This window comes from Spinacia oleracea, chromosome 3 (genome assembly GCF_020520425.1).
Source record: "Spinacia oleracea cultivar Varoflay chromosome 3, BTI_SOV_V1, whole genome shotgun sequence".
Taxonomy (NCBI): domain Eukaryota; kingdom Viridiplantae; phylum Streptophyta; class Magnoliopsida; order Caryophyllales; family Amaranthaceae; genus Spinacia; species Spinacia oleracea.
This window is the reverse complement of record NC_079489.1, coordinates 151,828,033-151,848,800: the sequence shown is the minus strand read 5'-3', so window position 1 is coordinate 151,848,800 and position 20,768 is coordinate 151,828,033. Positions and strand designations below refer to the sequence as shown.

Here is a 20,768-nt window from a genome sequence, read left to right as displayed (position 1 = left end):
AATACAAAAATAAAAATTACTTGATTGAAATTCCAAGAAATTGGGGAGTGAAATCTTACAACCTTTAAAAGCAAGAAGTTGATTTTCACTATTTATCCTTTATGCCCTTCATCTCACCCCGTTGCCACGTTGCTTCAACGTTAAATCCCAATCTCTCTGTTATCTCTCTGTTTTTTTTTTAATTCTTTTCTCTCTGCCTTGCCTCTCCTCCTCCTCCATTATTTTCTCTCTCAAGATCCTCTCCATCTCCCTTGGCGCCGGCGCACCACGTCAACAATCCCCTTTTCTTTCTTCTCTTCATTTTTATGTTGAACCTGTCTATTTTTACCGGCACAAATCTATCGGATATGTGGACCAGATGAATTCGGCCACCCAGAAATCAGGTATGGGGAGCATACCTGAGTTATGTTAAATATTCTCATCTTCGCGTTCTATGGTAATTTCTCTTAGTTTCGTAAATTTTCTTCAGATTAGGTTTAGGTTTAAGGATCATGATTATGATTTATGTAGAGTTATAAAATTCAGGGTTTGGCTTTGGTGTTTAACGGAAAGGAACCGGAGAAACTACGAGCTCTTAATCCGTCTGCGTGCAAGGTATTTTGAACTTCTCTTTTTTCTGTATTTGGGTTAGTGGTTGAGTTTGCTAAAAGGATGAGCTTCATCCTCAACGCCGAACTTAATTCGAAGTTAGGGTTTTAATTTTGATTATTTTTGTTTTCAAAGAAACTGATTGTGATTTTTGATGACAGTGACATGAATTTTAGAAATTGATTATGATGTTTGATGACAGTAACATGTATTTTGCGGATGTAACAATTTGGAGCATTGTGTCAAGTATTTGAACCAGACTCTTGTTACTTTCGGCTTTTCAGGTTCACTTTATCTGTTTGGTAATGTTCCTATATGTTTCTTAGCTTTTTGTTTGATTTTCTTTTGAGTTTGTGCAAGGTGAGTGGATTAGTTAGGATTAATTTTGTTTTATTTTGTTTTGATTGGTCTTGACTGTCTCTTAATTGTAATTGTCTACACTCTTTGTTGTAGCAGATGCAACGAGATATCTGAGATTCGCCAATTGTCTAATTAGCAAAGTCAGCGGTATGAATTGCTGTTTTTTTTTTGTTTTGCAGCTGATTTTAGTTTAGCATGTTAGTTTAATTTTGGTAGTAAAACAATAAAAGAAATACTCGGATTGATGCTCTAATGGAATGAAAAATTCGATTTATTTGTGCTCTTGATTTTGATGATCTTGTCGTCTTAATAATTTTGTTACTATAATTATAAGAAGAGTGTAACTTTAAAAGTGTTCGCCTTTCCAGTTTTTCCTTAAATGTGGTTTGCTAAAAAAAACCCCAAAACGACCATCTTCATACGCTTACTGAAATGAGTTCATATTGAAGTTTTTGTTTGTTGTGATCCACTTAAGATGCTTTCAATACTTCCACGAAGATGTGGGGTCTGAGTTTTGAATATTTTACTACTTTTATAAAATGGAGGATTGAAATCTTTAGTTGGCATGGTCTGTTTTGAAACACAGCACCCAACTATATAGGGTTTTGTTGATTTTCATTTCACATTTTAGATCTGTTCTGAGGATCGTTGGATCTGGATTTGTTCTTATGATATTTTGTGTTTGCTTTTGATTCTTTTCTCGCAGTTGTTAGATTAGAGATTGTCCAGTTGATTAATAGTGAGCAGATTAATAGTGAGCAGATTAATAGTGAGCAGCTACCATGTCATTATATTTTATCAATGAACATCGGATTTGGTACCTAGTAGCCTAGCTTTGTCTTCTGGGAAGCTACTTTGTTCATTAATTGTTGGTGGATCCAGTCAAAGGACGACTCTATTGATCAACATGTTTTATGGACGCTTCTTTTCTTGTTTAATTATTCTAAATGACTTGTCCCAAATTGGAAAGAGATTGATTTTCTAAAATACGAGTGAGAATAGGTAGAGAAAGGTGTGAGAGAGAGAGGGGGGGGGGGGGGGGGGGAGGGAGGGAGGGAGAGAGAGAGAGAGAGATTAATTTGTTTTGTAAAAACAGTACACAAACAGCAAGCAAGAAAATTTCTATAATTTAAAACTCGCGAATCTGGAAAATACAAACAAGGGTACGTAGGAGTGGGGGAAAGGGGTATAAATGTACGTGTAATAGAAGAAGGGGATGGAGTCAGGAGAGAGAATTTCGTATCTGATAGATTCACATTTGTTCATGTCATGAAAATCATAGCTGGTAACTGGTGAAAAAATTCTTAATGAAACCATGTTTCAATGATGAAACTAGGGAGGATGAGGTGTACTTTCACCATCCAGAACGAATTTCTTGCTTTAGCTGATGAAAATAAATATTTAAGACTTGAAGATCTAAAATCAGGAATGGAGAGGAACCTCGCAGGATTTGAATATATAATATATGCTACATAAACAACTAATTTAAGGAGAGAGTTCATGGATCATTTTCTAACATTACTTTGACTTATTTTAACTCAGGCATCGCCTTTAATTTTTTTTCCCGTTCTCGTGATTAAGGGCTAAATCGGAGTTGAATCACCATTATTGTTGCCATATTACATTAAACCATTTGGTTCTTTTTATGGCTAATCGTTGATGCAAAAGTTTTTTTTTTTTGCTAAGCAAGTGAGTGATAATATTAAAACCAAACAAGGATACAACCTAAGCTAACTCCAAGCAATACTAACCAACTAGGTTGGGCCCTATACACAAGGAGTCAGCAAGAACAAGCTATACAAGGCTGCATAAAACAACAAGCTAACCAGCATTACAAATTCATAAACCACTCACTATCTCTTTTACTAACACTTTTAGGCATGAAAGTATGGATTCTACCTCTCACCACCTGTTTCAACTTGTTTCTAGTAGGAACATAGTTTTCCCAGAAACTAGTATTCCTACATTGCCAAATCAGGTACACTGCAGCCACCAGAACTGCATAATAAACCTACTTCTTGAATTTAGATAATCTGCTATGCCCAATTTGACTAACCAGATTGGTTAGACTGTTGCAATTATTAGACATACCCAGCCAGGATTTAACTTCTCTGATGCATTCACAGCTATAAACACATTGAAAGAACAAATGGTGATGAGTTTCATCTCCTTGCCCACAGATCAAACACAGAGCTGATTGACTAACTCCAATTCTAGCCAGCTTTGAGGTGGTCTGAAGCCTTGATTGCATGGCTAGCCAGCCAATAAATCTATGCTTGGGATTCTTCAATCTATTCCACACCACTTTATCCCAATGCACTCTAGGTTTAGCTCCAGCTATCTTCTCATAAACCTGCTTCACAGAATAAGTAGCCATTACTCTTAAGTCTGTCTGAGTGAAGAATTGCTTTAGTTGTTCTTTTGTTTTACAGATTTGTTTCCAATACCAACTTGCAGAAACTGGAGGTTTATACTCCCACCAGTCCCCATCCTTGAGATACACAGAAGAAATCCACTTGATCCACACATTATCCTTCTTGGTAACCAGTGCCCAAACATATTTACCCATTCCTGCTGTATTCCACCGGATGATATCCCTAAATCCCAGACCACCAAATTGCTTCCCACAAAAAGTATTCTCCCAAGCAATATTACTAGGTTTCTGGCTGTAGGCTTGCCCAATCCACAAGAAAGCCCTACAGATCTTCCCAATATCATGCAACACACTCTTTGGCAACACATAAATTTGAGCCCAGTAAATATGCAGACTCAGCAGAACAGAATTGATCAACTGCATTCTTGCAGAATAAGAAAGATTTTTGGAGCTCCATATTTTGATTCTAGCTATGATTTTATCCACCAAATGACTGCATTGAGCAACTGAGATCTTTTTAGAGCATATTGGAACACCCAAATATTTGAAAGGAAGATAGCTTCTGGTAAAACCAGATACATCTACCACCCTCTGAACATCACTATCTGACATACCATGACAATATATGGAATACTTATGTTGGTTAGCTTTGAGGCCAGAAGAGTCAGAAAACAGCTTAAAAGCCTTGAGCAGCAATAAGATAGATGGATAATCACCCTTGCAACATAGGATTAAATCATCAGCAAAGCACAGGTGAGTGAGTTTAATCTCTCTACACCTTGGATGGAGTCTAAACAAAGGCATATCACTCATTTTATGTAAGATTCTGGACAGATACTCCATGCATATGAAAAATAAGAGTGGTGAAATAGGATCACCCTATCTCAACCCCCTCTTAGATTTAAAGAACCCATGCATGGAACCATTGAACATCAGAGAGAACATGGGGGTGGAAACACATTGCATGACCAAATTCACAAAGTGTTGTAGAAAATCCAAGTGCTCTAACATTTCCTGGAGAAACTGCCAATTAACTGTGTCATATGCTTTTTGTAAATCAATTTTCATGAGACAAATAGGTTTCACTCCCTTTCTTCCATACTGTCTCACCAGATCCTAAACAACCATTATATTATGAACAATGAACCTACCATGAACAAACCCCCCTTGGTTTTCAAGAATAAGATCTGGCAACACCTGTCTAAGCCTTCCACACAGGACCTTAATTAGTAATACACTTGTACAGTGTGTTACAACAAGATATAGGTCTAAATTCAGTCACATCTTTGGGGCATTTGGTTTTTGGGATCAAGGTAATTACTGTATGGTTCAGCTCCTTTAAAATTTTACCATGTTGCAGAGAACAACAGCAACAACTTCATCTCCACTGCAAAACTGGCAAGAATTGGAATTTCCAACTCTGCAACCTGTCTTCTCTGTGGTCAGTATGATGAGGAACACTCTCATCTGTTCTTTAATTGTCCTTACAGTAGCAGATGTATTATGGCACTTAAAGTTTGGTTGAATTTATCTGCTTTATCCTGTACTCTACTCCAGCTTCTGAGAGTGACAAGTCATAGTAGATTGACAAAATTCAGGAAGCAAGTTGTCTATGCAACCTTGGCAGCAGCAGTGTACTTCATTTGGCAAAGTAGAAACAGCAGTTTCTGGAATGCTTCTGTCCCAACTGTGCAGCATGTGGTGAGTAAGATCAAGCAATCTGTAAAGGAGAGAATCTTGTATGTAATGCCTAAGAAAGTAAGTAGGAAGGATAGCTTATGGTTTATGAGCTTGTAATGGCTTAGTTTTTTCTAGTTCTTTAGTGAAGGAGTACAACCTAGTTGGTTTGTTTCCCATTAAGCTAGTGTAGGTTGTAATTTGGTTGAGCATTAATATATTCCCTTACTTGCCTAGCAAAAAAAAAAAATGTGCCAAGAGTCTTTGTAAAAATGAGAACCAAAACCATCTGGACCAGGTGCCTTGGCTCCTGGAATAGAGAAAAGAGCAGCCCTAACTTCATCTGCAGTGTAATTTGCATTCAGAATTTCTTTGTGGTGCGCTTGGCACACAGGACCTAACTGCACCACCTTTTTCAAAACTAGAGTTCTAGACTCATGATTACTCCCCAAAAGCTGCTTGTAATAATGTAGAAAGGCATCAGCAACCTTAGTAGGATTATCCTTCCATACACCACCCATTTAATGGATACTGTAAATTTGATTTTTCAAATTTCTGCTTCTGATACTCTGATGAAACAAAGCAGTGTTTTCATCCCCATCTTTCAGCCATGGTACTTTAGTTTTTTGACTCAAAAACTCTAAATATATCTTATGCTTATCTTTATAATCCTGAATAGCTCTCAACTCAGCATCTGCTAATTCCAGATTAGTGGGATCTTTGTGCATAGCTTCTTGAGCTTCAATGAGCTCATGTTGAGCTTTCAAATCAGCAGCTTGCACATCAGTAAAACCATTCTTGTTCAACTTCTTGAGGGCAAGCTTAACTCTTTCCAACTTGCTAACAACTGTAAACATTTTACTCCCCCCAATCTGAGTGCTCCAAGCTGTCTTAACAGTATCAGAAAACACTGGAGATGATTTCCACATAGTAAAATATTTAAAAGGCTTCTTCCCCCATTTACTCTAGGATATACAGTAAGCAAATCTGGAGAATGATCAAACTGACCCTCAGGTAAGAAACAGACTTCTGCATCAGGATAAGCATCTTGTCATGCTTGATTTGCTAAGATTCTATCAATCTTTGAAAAGACTCTCTTATTACCTTATTGTTTATTATTCCAAGTAAACAGATTACCTACACTCTTCAAGTCCTCCATACCACAACTATGTATACACCCATACATATCAACAATATCACACTGCTTAACAGGAGCACCTATCCTTTCCTCAGGAGCCATGAAACAATTAAAATCCCCACATAAAATCCAAGGGGCAGCAGTATGAATCAAATTTAAATCTCTCCAGAGATCCTGTCTCAATCCAGCTTCATTATGAGCATAAATGAAGGTGCAGAAAAAAACAGGCATACCACTAACAGGAGTAATATGACAATGTAAAAATTGACTAGATACAGCAACTATATTGACATTGAAACTACCAGCCTTCCAGGCAACAACTATTCTACCACCAGGGTGATAGCTAGCATTACTAGTGAAACACCATTTTACAAACACTTTCTGATAAAGCTTACCCAAATTAGGCAGCTTCACCTTATGCTCCAGAAGCCCCACCAACCCCACCTCATATTTCTGAATGAAATGTTTAACTTCATTCTGCTTCTGAAGTGAGTTAAGGCCTCTGACATTCCATGTAGCTATTTTATCCACGAGAGTGGGAAGGGTCCCCCCTTCCAGGTGTAACATCCCTATGTTCCTCACCAATGTTATCATCACCACTCACCCCTACATTTCCATTCAGTCTAGTATCCAGAATCTGAAATACATTGGATGTTCTTACTGGTTCCCTTGGAGATGTTCTGAATCTAATAGGTCTTAGAGATCTTTGAAACCCTTCTGGATCCACCACTGGACTTGTAACAGTATGCAATGTAGCATCTGGCTGCACCTGCTTGGCCTTCTGCACCCATACTCTTTTAGATTTGCCCTGTCTACACTCTTCCTGCAAGTGCCCTATCATCTTGCATTTGGAAAACAATGTAGGCCTCCATTCATAGTACAATCCTACATTCACCATCAAGCCATTCTCATCTCTAAAAGAAATACAATCAGGAAGCTCCTTAGATAGTGGAACATGAAGGAAATAATGCCCTTGGTCCAAGTATGCATTCTATGTTAAGTCTAATAAATGCGGTTCAGTATTAATTAACAAGTTAATAATTCAGTGAGATCAAGTGAGCTGAATGCCTAGCTAGAGGCCGCTTCAGTTCAAGTGGAATTAATGATATTAATCCACAGCTTACTCTTGACTGAACCCGTAGGGTCACACAAATAGTACGTAAACGGATCAAGTATTTAATGGCATTAAATACTCTATCTATGGATATTCAGAATCGACGGATCTTGGTTTCAGTGGGAGCTGAGATCGTCACAGGCAAGAAATGAATACTCCGGAAACGATGATATTACCGGAAACGGAAATATGGATCGTATCGGAAATATAAATATTATCCAAGTCGTAGATGTTGCCGGAAACGGAAACATGGTACGTATCGGAAAATATTATCGGAAATGGAAATATTACCAGAATCGGAAATATTGCCGGAAACGGAAATATTGTCAGAATCGGAAATATTACCGGAATCGGAAAATAATTCCGGAAACGGACATATTAAATATTTGTTCGAAACGGAAATTAATTCCGGAATCGGAAATGTTAAATATTGTTCGTATCGGAAATGAATTCCGGAATCGGAAATTTAATCGGAAGCGTATCGTACGAATAAGCATCGGACGAGGCCTGCCGGACGAGGGCCCAGCACGAAGCCAGGCCATCGCCCAGCAAGCCAAGCGCGCCACACAAACAGCCACGCCAGGCCCAGCGCAAGGCCAGGCCCAGCAGGCCGTGGCAGCGCGCACAGTGCGCGCAGCGCGCGCGGGTGCTTGCGTGGGCTTGTGGCTCGCGCAGGCCTCGCTGCGTGGGCTGCTGCTCGTGCGCACGCATGGGCGGCCCATCGTGGCTGCCGTGTGTGCATGTATAAGTGTTTGTGTTCGTGCACGTTTCCTAAAACGTGCAGAGTTCGGTTAATGATTAAATTCCTAATTCTATTTGATAAATTAATTAAATTAGAGTTCTTGTAGGATTCTAGGTTTAATCAATTTGTATCTGAATAGGATTCCAATTCCCTTTCCATACCCCTATAAATATGTGGTCTGGGTTCACAATTTATAACGAGTTTCAAAGTATTCAAAGTGAGTTTTTGAGAGAAAATTCAGCCACACATCTTGCTCAAAAGTGCCGAAAATTCTAGTACCTTAAGGGCGATTCTAGTTGGTCAATCTTAAGGCGGATCCGGACGTGCTGTGGACTATCTACGGAGGGACGACACTTGGAGTCCTAAAGACTTGTTCTGGTTCGGTTCGGGCGCAGCTAGGGAGGGCACGCAACAAAGTGTATGCATCTAAATTATGCTATATGATTATGTGTAAATAATATGTAATCCTGGGTTAATGGTTGTTTCCGCATGATTTATGTAATATCATATGTATCATAACCTAACAGTGGTATCACGGGCCCCTTATTATTTTCATAATCTAAATTGCATGAACATGGTTAAATATTACAAATTTGCAAGAATTAAAAGGGGTGATTAATTTTCGTAATTGTTAATTAATTGCAAATTGCGTTTATTTAATTATACGTACGCAGTTTTTCGGCAGTTTCTTCGTTACTCATCCAAATCGAGTGATTTTTGTGTCAATTCCGCATGTAAAAGGCATTCTAAAATTTTGACAAAATTAGTATTTTTCTGCCGAACCCAGAATTCTCAAATTCGAAGCCTAACTATGACTTTTCGAAGGTTTTAGTTTTTCGAATGCAAAATTTCGTAAATTTAAGATGTTAAATTAAATATTTGCGATTCTTGTTGATAAATCTTGAATTTTTGATTGACCTACTGCATATGTTTAACAAGTTTGAATGCCTAGTCTTGTTAATTATGCAATCTAATTTGTAATTATGATTAATTTGTTGAAAATTAGAATAATTTAGAATTAATTTGATTTTCATAATTAATTGTAATTTAATTAGAAACCTATGATTAAAAACCACCATAAAAATTGTAAATTTATGATAAATTTTAAATTTTTATGACCTAGACTTGAATCCATAACAATCGGAAATCAATTGGATAATAAATTTTCGATTTTTCGCCCTAAAATTATGAAATTAATAATATTTATTAATTTGTCATTAATTTTATAAATTTTAATTTTTTATGTAATTCGTTCATATAACTTGCACGCACAAAGCAATGGACGCTTCGTGTTACCCTTAAGGGGTGTTGTATAATGCGGGCATGCGACGACGAGCAAGGGAGCTCGTCGCCCGTGCGGCACGAATGCAATGAGCAAGGGCGTAGTGCACGAGCACAAGGCAGCAGCCCTGCCTTGTGTCGTGGGCCACGAGCAATGGACGAATGGGCATGGGCGAAGGGCGAGCCAAGGCAGTCGCGTGTGGGCAGCAAGCGAGCTGCGCCACAACGCGCACTGCCTCGCGCAAGAGCGCGCAGCCTCGCGCGCAGCGAGCGCAAGCTCGCGTGCCACGAGCGCTGCGCCCAGCGTTGCTCGCGCGCACAGCGAGCGATGTCGCGCGCCCAGCGAGCGATGTCGCGCGCCCAGCGAGCGATGTCGCGCGCCCAGCGAGCGATGGCTCGCGCGCCCAGCGAGCGATGTCGCGCGCCCAGCGAGCGATGGCTCGCGCGCCCAGCGAGCGATGTCGCGCGCCCAGCGAGCGATGGCTCGGGCGCACTGCGAGCGATGGCTCGTGTGCGACGAGCGCTGGCGCGCGCGCAACAAGCACCACAGCGTGCGATGGCTTGCGATTGGTAGAGCAGCAGCTATGCGACGAGCGCATGGGCTGCGCGCATATGGCCAGCAATGGCTGTATGCGTGCGGCCCATGGGCGTGCAATGCGTAGGGTGTTTGCGTTACGATTAGATCGTTTTGAATGTTTAATTTGAAAATTTCAGTTCACGTAATTTTAATTAATTTTAAAATTAATAATTTAAATTATTTTCTTGGATTTTAATTTTGAATATTGTAATTATAATAAATGTTATTTATTCTAATTATTTTACTAAAATTAAAATCATGAATTAATTTAAATAACGACTGAAATTAAATTAAACTTTTTGGATTCAATTATAAATTTATATGAGCTTTAAATTTTAATTAAATTTGTATGTTTCCGGTTAGACTAGAAATACATTTTTATGTTTAAAATTAGTAAAGCATATGAATTTATTGGTTTAAGTGGGAGCGCTTTTTAGTCATAAACTCTTGATTAGGTCTACAAATCCTTAAGGTTAAAACAACTTGATTAGAATTAATAAGGACTGAATAATTGGTAGATTATTGGTGCCCTTGATTAATTGCTGCAAATGTTTACGTGATGCATAATGTGTTTTACTAACCAGCTATGTGGGCCATTCATGATAATGAATGGGTGAATGGTATATATATTGTATATGTACTGTTTTGCAGGTTATGAAGTGACTAGTATGGCCCAAATAGGATAGAAAATATGGTCTGCGTACCATTAATTTGAATGTAATTGGTCTGAAGTACCAAAGTTATTTTTCAATTCAAATATGGTCTGCGTACCATCAAATAGTTGTAATTAGTTATAGCTTATCCTATTTGAAGAAAATGGTGCCTCCCACGGAGATTTTCAAGACGGACTTTGAAGTTAAAGCTTCAAGATGAAGTCGGGCCATACTAGATCACAAATATCTTATGCATGTTTTAAGTTATTTATTGCTTTTAAATATGTCTTAAAATGCATGAGATCAAAAGCTTGATTATGTTGCATGATTAAGGATTTTAGTTCACTTAAAATCTAACCAACATAGTAAGAGCCTTAAGTTCCAAACTTAAAAATTGAGTTAAAAGGTGCCATGCCAAAATATACACTTGCTTGGATATCCTTTACATCAATCTAGTAATAGTTTTCGCTCAGCGAGGTGTTACTTATTGGTCCTAAAGGGGCAAGGTACACAAATAATTGTGAGTACATGTTAGTTTTGGTGAAACTCAACGATATAAGTAAGGAGTCCTTTTATGTCGTGGCAAAATCGATAGGTTTACCTAATAAGTTCTTAGACGTACCTATCAACCAAGAATAGTTTCTAGACTATTAGCAAAAGGCTTTTGCTTACCTAAGATGTTCTAGGATTAAGTCGACAAACTGTGCTTAGTTCTTCAATGATTTTAGGATCTTGGAATCATTTTATTCACACCTGCCGGAACAATAAATTCGAATAAAATGCTAATAACTTGTTGAAATTGCATGATTGCTTTAATTTTCAAGTTATTACTCATGATAAATGTTTAGACTTTGCATGCTTCAATGTATGTTTTAATTATTGTTTATAATTAAATATCTTGCACTGCAGTAAATCCTTTTAGAAAGGTAACAGTAAATTTCTTCGATTGGTAGTGAATCCAAGAACGATTCACGGAAATGAGAGAAAATGAGCAATTTAAAATGTACGTTTCTTATAGCGACTTTTATGGTTGTTTTCGAACATCAAAGTCGAATGGCAAACCAATTGGTGCTTGTGAATTCAAAATACACTATAGTTTTGAGATCATAAAGCATTGAGTCTAATACGCTCAGCTTTACCAATGGTTAACAACCTAATATCTTTGTCCATTTAATTCTCGAATGAGTCTAGTTCCTAGACATTCGAATAGATCGATGCTTAGAGAACTTTAGAAGCTTCTGGTAAGATCATCTAGTTGAAACTTAATATTCAACATAAATTAAATGGTAAGAACCTTGTTGGGGTGACATTGGACATGTCTAACAAAGTATAAAAGTCAACACTAAAGAATTCAATTCTTAAGACTATAAGAAAGGGTACAAGAAATAGGAAAACGAGGAACAAATGAAAGGAATTTACGATTCCGTTTCTACCTATAATTTATGTTTAAAGAGAAGTGACCTAGCAATCAAACTTCCTTGGTATCATATACCGCTTGAGGTTCTTACTTCGGTAATAACTCAAACAATGGAAGCTAGGATACACTAATGGCCTACAAGTGGGAAATGAAGCATGGCAATGCTACATTAGTTGTAGGGTCATCTAGTTTGTTTTTAGTCCTTTCAAAGGCTGGAACTTAATGGCTATTTTGTTCCATAATCAACATACCTAAATTTCTGTTTTCAAACACAGAAAGACTCACATTCAAGAAAAACAAAAACAATGTTTGTTTGTTTATTTGAATGAAATGGTCATTTACGGAATGAGTCAATATGCTTGATTAAAACAAACAACTCTTTAAAGAACTTTACTAGGTTCAAATCAAACCCTTGATTTGAGTTCCACTAATCTTTGGCATTGTTGCTTAGACCATATCAACAAGTTAACATTCAAAAGCTCTATTTTAATGGACTTTTGAAAGTTGGTTGATTTCTAGATCAACTTAAGACAAGCTAGTCTTACTTGTTGAAAGTAACAAAAAAAAAATGAACTATTGTTAGAACGCCTAGACAATAGAGTTCAAAGCTAAAGAAAGGTTTTATGACTTTATTATTTCACATGGATTTGAGTGAATATAGGTTTATTTACTCAAATGTGATATAAGTTGAATATGTTTAGCTAGTTCAAAGATTCAGAAGTATAAAATCCACTTGGCAAGAAATCATAAAGATCTAGGTTAGATCATGTTAATGATTACTTGAGACCAAATATGATCATCAATGATTGTGTGTTGTAATTTCACAATCTAGCTCCATAAGATATGGCATATCTACGTTGGAATGATCGAAGTCAATTAGTACTTGATTCGATCAATGATGAATCATAAAGACTTTTCCTATAATTTCTAAAACAAAATGCTCAACTACCACCAAACTAAACCAAATTCGTCAAAGCTATTGAAAAGTAATTTCAGAATATCTTTTCATAATATATCTAAAGAGTTCCTAAACTCAGTGGGAGCTTAGTGTTTGTTATTCAACAAACTAAGGCCCAAGTATAGATATATGTTTCATTGTGATTTATTCAAATGAGACACAAGGGTATTGTTTCTACCACGAATTTTTGAGAACATAATGTTTGTTTGCTCGAAATAATGTCCTTTTGGAGATTCGTTTCCAAAATGACAAGTGGGAGAAAATAGACCTCGAAAGTTTTCGAGGCGAACAACAAACATAAACGGACATTCCGGAGGCTTTTCGAAGTGCTTCAAGAAATCCGAACTTATTCTTTAAGGACTTTAGAAGTGGCTTTAAAGAATAGACATCTCTTAGAAGACTTTACAAGTGATTCAAGGAGAACAGAATATTCAAAGGACTTTCAAGTGGCTATTGATATTCTATTGTTTGATGTTCTATACCCAAGTAGGCATAGAATTCAAGTCACTGAAACTATGAGATTCTTCTATTAGATAGTGAAGAAACATAGAGATCAGGTCAATGAAACTATGAGATTCTTTAGACCAATAGTGAAGAAACCTACAACTTGCAGTCAAACTATTATCATGTAGATTAATGAGTTTGTGACTTGTAAGAAAGCTATGACGAAACCCAGATTCCCTAAAATGGTTAGAGGCCATATATAGACTCAAATGTTTTAAATGGTTAGAGGCCATAAAACATACTCAATGTTTTGATGACAAAATTGAAATTTTGTTGATTTGCAAGAATAGTTTCACACCTATTGGTTGCAAGTTTGTTTTAAAGGATAAAAACCATCAAACATTGAATTGTGTTCACACACAAAGCTAGATTAGTTGCTAAAAGTTACAAGCAAATTCACGATGTGGATTGTGTTGAAACCTCATGCAAAATCGTAATGCTTCAAGTCTATAATTCAAGTAATGATTGCATATTGGTAAATATGGCAATTGGATGACAAAAGTATTCCTCAATCAAATGTTGGAATAAACTATGTACATGGCATGTCATAGGATTTGTGGATCCAAATAATGCTTGAAAAGGAAAGCTAGCTTATGAAATCTAAGTCCAGATTTAAGCAAGCAATTGGGAATTAGAACTGTATTTTAGTGAAGCTAATAAGTATTTTAGTTTCATAAAATGTACATGATTCTTATAGATATATAAGAAGTTTAGTGGGAGTACATAAAACTTAATTGGTCCTATGTGTATCACACACATATCTCTCTATTGTAAAATAACATTCAAATGCTAATGACTTAGATTTGAAATTATTCATCAATGATGGACCAAGGCGAAACTTAGTACATACTGGGTATTAAGATCTATTTACAAAGATCTTATGATATTGTTTTGGATTAAGTAATGGCATTTACTAAATCAAACACGAAAGTCTCCATTGGAGATATTCGACCCATGTGAATAAATCTAAGTAAAGGATGTTTGAACTATGTATAAGCATTTACTAAGTTAAACATCAAAGAGTCTAAATGAGATTCTTAACCTATATTATATGTCAAAGAATTTAGCTGAATTTAGTATCTACTGAAACTAGATAAGCTAAAGTTACATGAATAGAATTCAATTGGGAATTATTCTGCAAAAGAATTTATCATGTATGATATAATATGAGGATCGCCAAAAACGTATCGTATGACTTTAGGCATGACGAACATATACCAGTCTCTATTGATCTAAGTAAAGATCAACTAGATTGAGATCAAGAATACTTATGGTACTTGAAAAGGTACATAGGAATAGTCCTTGATTCAAGGAAATAAAGATATGCTAAATATTGATGCTACACGCATAAACACTGGCAAAGGATCAAGCAAGATTCCCTTGGAGTTAACCACTGATAAGGACGAGCTATAGAGCATCGTGTTTTGAAATGGCAACATGGATTGGAGACCATGAGTTGTTGCGTGGGAAATTAAAATATTAATTTCTATGTTCTAAGATACAACTGGAAAGTCTTCCACATATCTGTGAACTGCTTGGATAAGCAAATCCAAACAAAGCATCACTAGCAACCTAAACAGTTGAAGTAAAAGTACTTATTGCCTAAGAAGCAATAAAACAGAGTTGTTTATATTAATGAGTTCTTCATTGAACTTGGGTGGATCACATGTCTACTAACTTGATGGCTCTTCATTGCAAAATGCGTAGAACCACTATTGAAGTAAGAAAGACTAGATCACATAATAAACAAACTCAAAAGATCTTATCATCCTATCTCGAATATCATTCGATGAAAAAGATATTAAGATTGGCAAAGCATGATAACTAAACCTATGCAACAAGTGAGAAGCAACACTCACATTGTAGCACTGGAAATCAAGCATAGCTTTGAATTCCATGAAATGTTCTAAAGATGGGTTCGAGGCCCATGGTTGTAAAACATTAGGAGTTGAACATTTATCATATATGAAATTTATTTTCATATTCCATTTAATCTTGGTTTAGTATTAAATGATGAGTCCCTTCAAATTTGACGATATATTCAAGATAGACTGTCAGGACCAGTCCTGTGACTAAGAAATGTCTATCAAGTGAACTTGAATGTCAAAGGTTGAAAATGGTCCCTAGTCGGAGTTTTCTATAAAATTGGACGCATAGAAAACGTTAGACGATTAGAATGCAAGATGACTAGTAGTTCTGTTTCTTGAACTATGTGGACATGGCAATGTCATAATCATTTGCATAGATACTTACTTTGGGAAAGACTAGTATCGGACAAGACCTGTGAAACTTTACTGTAAGAGATGAAAGTCTGTCATAAGTAAATTTCATTAAATTATTAGACACTAAATCCTCAATACCTGAGTGATTTGAGATTACTTGTTTGAGAACTGGTTGCTTTGACGTTGACCAACCGTCGCACCGTAAAAGGAGGCTATAAAGGCAACGCTCAGGTAATCACCTATCAAACGAAGTCTAATCTCAAGATCGCAAGATTGGGATTGTCCTCCCATAAATCAGGATGAGATGCTTAAAAGTTGTACAAGGCCACTCGGAGAGCTAGAAACTGTGAAATGCATGGCCGTGCTCGGATGAATCATAGGCTATGATTATCTGTTTATTTGATCAGTTGAACTCTGAAATCGAGGAACACCTCTGGACATAATAAGGATGACAACTCTTACCTTATGTTCAAGAGCAAGCATCGAGCGACAAAGGAATTAGGAAATGCACACTTGTCCCTAAGGACAAGTGGGAGACTGAAGGAAATAATGCCCTTGGTCCAAGTATGCATTCTATGTTAAGTCTAATAAATGCGGTTCAGTATTAATTAACAAGTTAATAATTCAGTGAGATCAAGTGAGCTGAATGCCTAGCTAGAGGCCGCTTCAGTTCAAGTGGAATTAATGATATTAATCCACAGCTTACTCTTGACTGAACCCGTAGGGTCACACAAATAGTACGTAAACGGATCAAGTATTTAATGGCATTAAATACTCTATCTATGGATATTCGGAATCGACGGATCTTGGTTTCAGTGGGAGCTGAGATCGTCACAGGCAAGAAATGAATACTCCGGAAACGATGATATTACCGGAAACGGAAATATGGATCGTATCGGAAATATAAATATTATCCAAGTCGTAGATGTTGCCGGAAACGGAAACATGGTACGTATCGGAAAATATTATCGGAAATGGAAATATTACCAGAATCGAAAATATTGCCGGAAACGGAAATATTGTCAGAATCGGAAATATTACCGGAATCGGAAAATAATTCCGGAAACGGAAATATTAAATATTTGTTCGAAACGGAAATTAATTCCGGAATCGGAAATGTTAAATATTGTTCGTATCGGAAATGAATTCCGGAATCGGAAATTTAATCGGAAGCGTATCGTACGAATAAGCATCGGACGAGGCCTGCCGGACGAGGGCCCAGCACGAAGCCAGGCCATCGCCCAACAAGCCAAGCGCGCCACACAAACAGCCACGCCAGGCCCAGCAGGCCGTGGCAGCGCGCACAGCGCGCGCAGCGCGCGCGGGTGCTTGCGTGGGCTTGTGGCTCGCGCAGGCCTCGCTGCGTGGGCTGCTGCTCGTGCGCACGCATGGGCGGCCCATCGTGGCTGCCGTGTGTGCGTGTGTAAGTGTTTGTGTTCGTGCACGTTTCCTAAAACGTGCAGAGTTCGGTTAATGATTAAATTCCTAATTCTATTTGATAAATTAATTAAATTAGAGTTCTTGTAGGATTCTAGGTTTAATCAATTTGTATCTGAATAGGATTCCAATTCCCTTTCCATACCCCTATAAATATGTGGCCTGGGTTCACAATTTATAACGAGTTTCAAAGTATTCAAAGTGAGTTTTTGAGAGAAAATTCAGCCACACATCTTGCTCAAAAGTGCCGAAAATTCTAGTAGCTTAAGGGCGATTCTAGTTGGTCAATCTTAAGGCGGATCCGGACGTGTTGTGGACTATCTACGGAGGGACGACACTTGGAGTCCTAAAGACTTGTTCTGGTTCGGTTCGGGCGCAGCTAGGGAGGGCACGCAACAAAGTGTATGCATCTAAATTATGCTATATGATTATGCGTAAATAATATGTAATCCTGGGTTAATGGTTGTTTCCGCATGATTTATGTAATATCATATGTATCATAACCTAACAGAACATCCACCATCACTCGAGCAAATTGCAACTTATCCCTGTTTAGTGTAGCTTGATCCCTCTTAATAGGCTTCCCTATTTGACTAATGATTTTGAATAGAGCTCTCTCCCCCCAGTATTTGAAGCCAAGCTTCAATTGCACCCAAATAGGCACAGATTTCACCTCCTCTTTGTCCATGTCCATATCAGAGTTCCATGGCTTCATTATTAGGGGTTTGTTACCAAAGAAGTAATGGCCATCTAAGACCTTATCCCTAGAGTCCATGGTTAAGAATCGAACAATGAATACACCCCTCTTCACCATAACAACTTTGTCAACATTTAAGTGTTTCCAGATACGCCTAATGAATCCATCCATAACATTAATGGGAGGATTAGCACCCACAACATAGCAAACTACAACTGACATCCAAAACTCAACCTCTTCCTGAATATCTTCCAACTCGATTTCTACAGGATTATTAGACTCAGTCTCAATAATAGGATCAACATCATTCACATCCATAGATTCAACATTATTCACAACATCATTATCAATCACAGTATTAATCGAATCATCATCAGAGTAATCATCAACAGTTTGATCAAGTAAAATAGGGATTCTACCTACGTCCAAATTGCTTCTGGATTGAGTTCGACTCGCAATACCATTGGAATTGTGTATTGCTTGCAAGTAATCATTGAAAGAATGTCGCAATTCAGAGCGAATTTGGAGATGCTGCAAACTCGATTTAGGCGTCAGCACTTCATTCTCAATGCCAAAATCAATCTCTTCCACCCCAAGAACTTCCTCCAATGAGCGAATTTTTAGAGCTTGAGAGTCAGATGATGGACCTCAAGGTTTCGACTTACCATTTCCATGCTTGTTCCCCTGATTTTTCAATCCAGACTTTCTTGCCATGGCGAGGGTGCACGATAAGGTATCATGCACCAGAGAGAAACTTGGAGAGAAAGTCAGGGGTTGATTTTATTATAAATACCCAAACTTTTGATGCAAAAGTTGTCTCTAGACAACGTTTTCTACCCTTCGATCAGTACAATTTAACTGGTGTGTTGCAGCATGATTTTGTGTATTGTATGTCAAAAAGAGTTATTTTGAGGGAATAGACCTTATAGTTTCAGTACATTGTATCTCATCACTCAGAAATGGTTTACTGATTTGTTGTTATGGTATGTTATTTCATCTATTTCCTAATAGAATCTAGCTAAGCTTAAACTGGTTGGCTCAGTTGAAGTTTACGGTTTCTATATGGGTTTTCTTTGAAGCAAAGATGTCTTAAGACTTTCATCTTTGGTTATTCTGCTGCTGAATATAGCTGGTAGACTGCAAGCGGTGGTAGTAGTGGTGGTGGTGGTGGCGCTGATGGCGGCGGTGGTGGTAGTGATCGATCACTACCGGCAATCGAAGTTAAGACGGCAACCAACACGGTTCTCTTAAGAATCTGCTGTGATAAACATAATGGGTTATTGACCAAGTTATTCACTGAGTTGGAGAAGCATCATTATTTGAGCATTACTAATTTAACCGTTATACCATTCTCGAGCTTCGCCTTAGAAGTTACCATTGTGGCACAGGTAATTACTAATTAGGGTTCATTCGTTTCTTATTAGTTGGCGTAATTTAATTTTGACACCATTTACACAATCTGCTTTGATTTTCTTTTGTGCTTTATACTTAAGAAAAAACATAATAATGTGGCGCCTTATTAGATTTGTCTAAATGAATATTTTTTAAATTCAGTTTTTTTTACAAACTTTTATAAAAGGCGGTTTTACATAAAAGACTACCATGGTGTCATATAAGTTAGCAATAGAACCAATTAGTTAAGCACTGAAACCACCTAATTAAGCAATTGACTAATTAGTTAACTAATGGAACCAATTAGATAATCTGTGGAACCAATTATTTAAGCCATCAAAGTGGTCTTTTCGGTAAGACGGTCTTACACAAAAGTTGCCGCAATTTTTTTTTTTAATTTTTTCATATCCATAATTGATGATATAATATTAGAAATCGTGTATTGACAAAAGTGTATAAATAATTGTGTCATCTAAAAAAAGAACGGAAGGAGTAATATATACATCACCCATCCCAAAAGTTGAAACTACACTAAACATTAACATGCTAAATTCAATTTTGCAGATGGAAGATGGCTTCAACAGGAATGTGAATGATTTTGTTACAAGTCTTCGATCTGCCCTTCGATCGCCCTGAATATGAATCGAAACAAGATGATCATTGTTCTTGGATAGTTGGATTGAACTTATTATGTTCAAATTGTCATTCCAAATTAAACTTATTATGTGCGTGAACTTAATTATTATTGTTAATCTGATTTAAGTTTGTATGTACTATGGTTGGGAATATTGTTGTTGGAAATATTGTTGTTGATTTGGTAGGACTGTATGAGTATATAGATTTGATACGTACTACTAGTACGAATGAAGTTACATGGACTTGTAATTTGTTTTTCATAACCAGTTTTATGTCAAATGTTTAGTTCGTTGGATTTTTTATGTAATATGTAGTATTCTTCTTTTAATGAAATAATAACTAGTATTAACTATTAAGTATTAAGGTTGTGCAATGCACTTTTTAAAAAATATTTTTTCTATTTTATATATTTGGCCATTAATCCTACTATTTAAGTCAATCTAGACTACCCTTAAAAACAAAAACAAAATCAATCTAGAATATTTTTTCAAAACTTATCTATTTAAACTATTTTATTATTGATACATTATTATTTTTAAGAACATATTTATTGTCCAACTCGACTCGGTAATATTAATTGTGCTCGTACTAGACTCATGTTTAAAAACAATGTTTTTTGAGGTCTGGATAGAAGAATTAACAGGTAAAAAAAACTCTAAATCTTTGTTTAATATTTTGAATAGATGTTCTTTTTAATAATATTATATTTTATGTAAATAATCTAACAGGATCAAGGCAAGAAGTTCAATTCAAAATTGAAGATTCAACCGTTACTTGCACATGCAAAAACTTTGAAGAATCTGGATGGTTGTGCTTCCATTGTTTGAGAATATTGCATTTACATTCAATCAATACAATTCCAGAAGATGGACGTACTAGATATGCAAAGAAACAGATATGGGAAAGGGTTGATACAATAAAAAAAAGGAGAAAGATCAAATCAACAATTTTACTAGTTGGAGATTACATATGATCAGAAGGTAATTTTTTCTATTTACATT

At 36.8% G+C, this 20,768-nt stretch overlaps 2 protein-coding genes across 2 annotated transcripts; one reads left to right on the top strand and one right to left on the bottom strand.

Annotated features, from left to right (window-relative positions):
• Positions 1 to 4,201: 4,201 nt before the first annotated feature.
• LOC130470178 (uncharacterized) lies at positions 4,202 to 5,520 on the bottom strand. The gene is made up of 4 exons (XM_056839813.1): positions 5,280 to 5,520; positions 4,942 to 5,072; positions 4,673 to 4,831; positions 4,202 to 4,438 (listed from the first exon to the last, which is right to left on the bottom strand). The coding sequence occupies exons 1-4, from the start codon at positions 5,518 to 5,520 to the stop codon at positions 4,202 to 4,204; spliced, it is 768 nt and encodes a 255-aa protein (XP_056695791.1).
• A 12,931-nt stretch (positions 5,521 to 18,451) lies between these two features.
• On the top strand, positions 18,452 to 19,895 carry LOC130470177 (transcription factor bHLH25-like). The gene is made up of 3 exons (XM_056839812.1): positions 18,452 to 18,472; positions 18,876 to 19,127; positions 19,696 to 19,895. The coding sequence occupies exons 1-3, from the start codon at positions 18,452 to 18,454 to the stop codon at positions 19,765 to 19,767; spliced, it is 345 nt and encodes a 114-aa protein (XP_056695790.1). The 3' UTR covers positions 19,768 to 19,895.
• The last annotated feature ends 873 nt before the right edge of the window (positions 19,896 to 20,768 follow it).

What these genes read in the sequence shown, in the direction of transcription:
- LOC130470178 (XM_056839813.1), bottom strand. Translation starts at nt 5,520, where the DNA reads ATGGGTGGTGTATGGAAGGATAATCCTACTAAGGTTGCTGATGCCTTT. An exon ending in ACCTGGTCCAGATGGTTTTG is followed by an intron (nt 5,073 to 5,279) that starts GTTCTCATTTTT and finishes TTACTTTCTTAG; the next exon opens with GCATTACATACAAGATTCTC. An exon ending in CTGTTGTTCTCTGCAACATG is followed by an intron (nt 4,439 to 4,672) that starts GTAAAATTTTAA and finishes ATGGTTGTTTAG; the next exon opens with GATCTGGTGAGACAGTATGG.
- LOC130470177 (XM_056839812.1), top strand. Translation starts at nt 18,452, where the DNA reads ATGGCGAGGGTGCACGATAAG. An exon ending in TGGCGAGGGTGCACGATAAG is followed by an intron (nt 18,473 to 18,875) that starts GTATCATGCACC and finishes TATAGCTGGTAG; the next exon opens with ACTGCAAGCGGTGGTAGTAG. An exon ending in AAGTTACCATTGTGGCACAG is followed by an intron (nt 19,128 to 19,695) that starts GTAATTACTAAT and finishes TCAATTTTGCAG; the next exon opens with ATGGAAGATGGCTTCAACAG.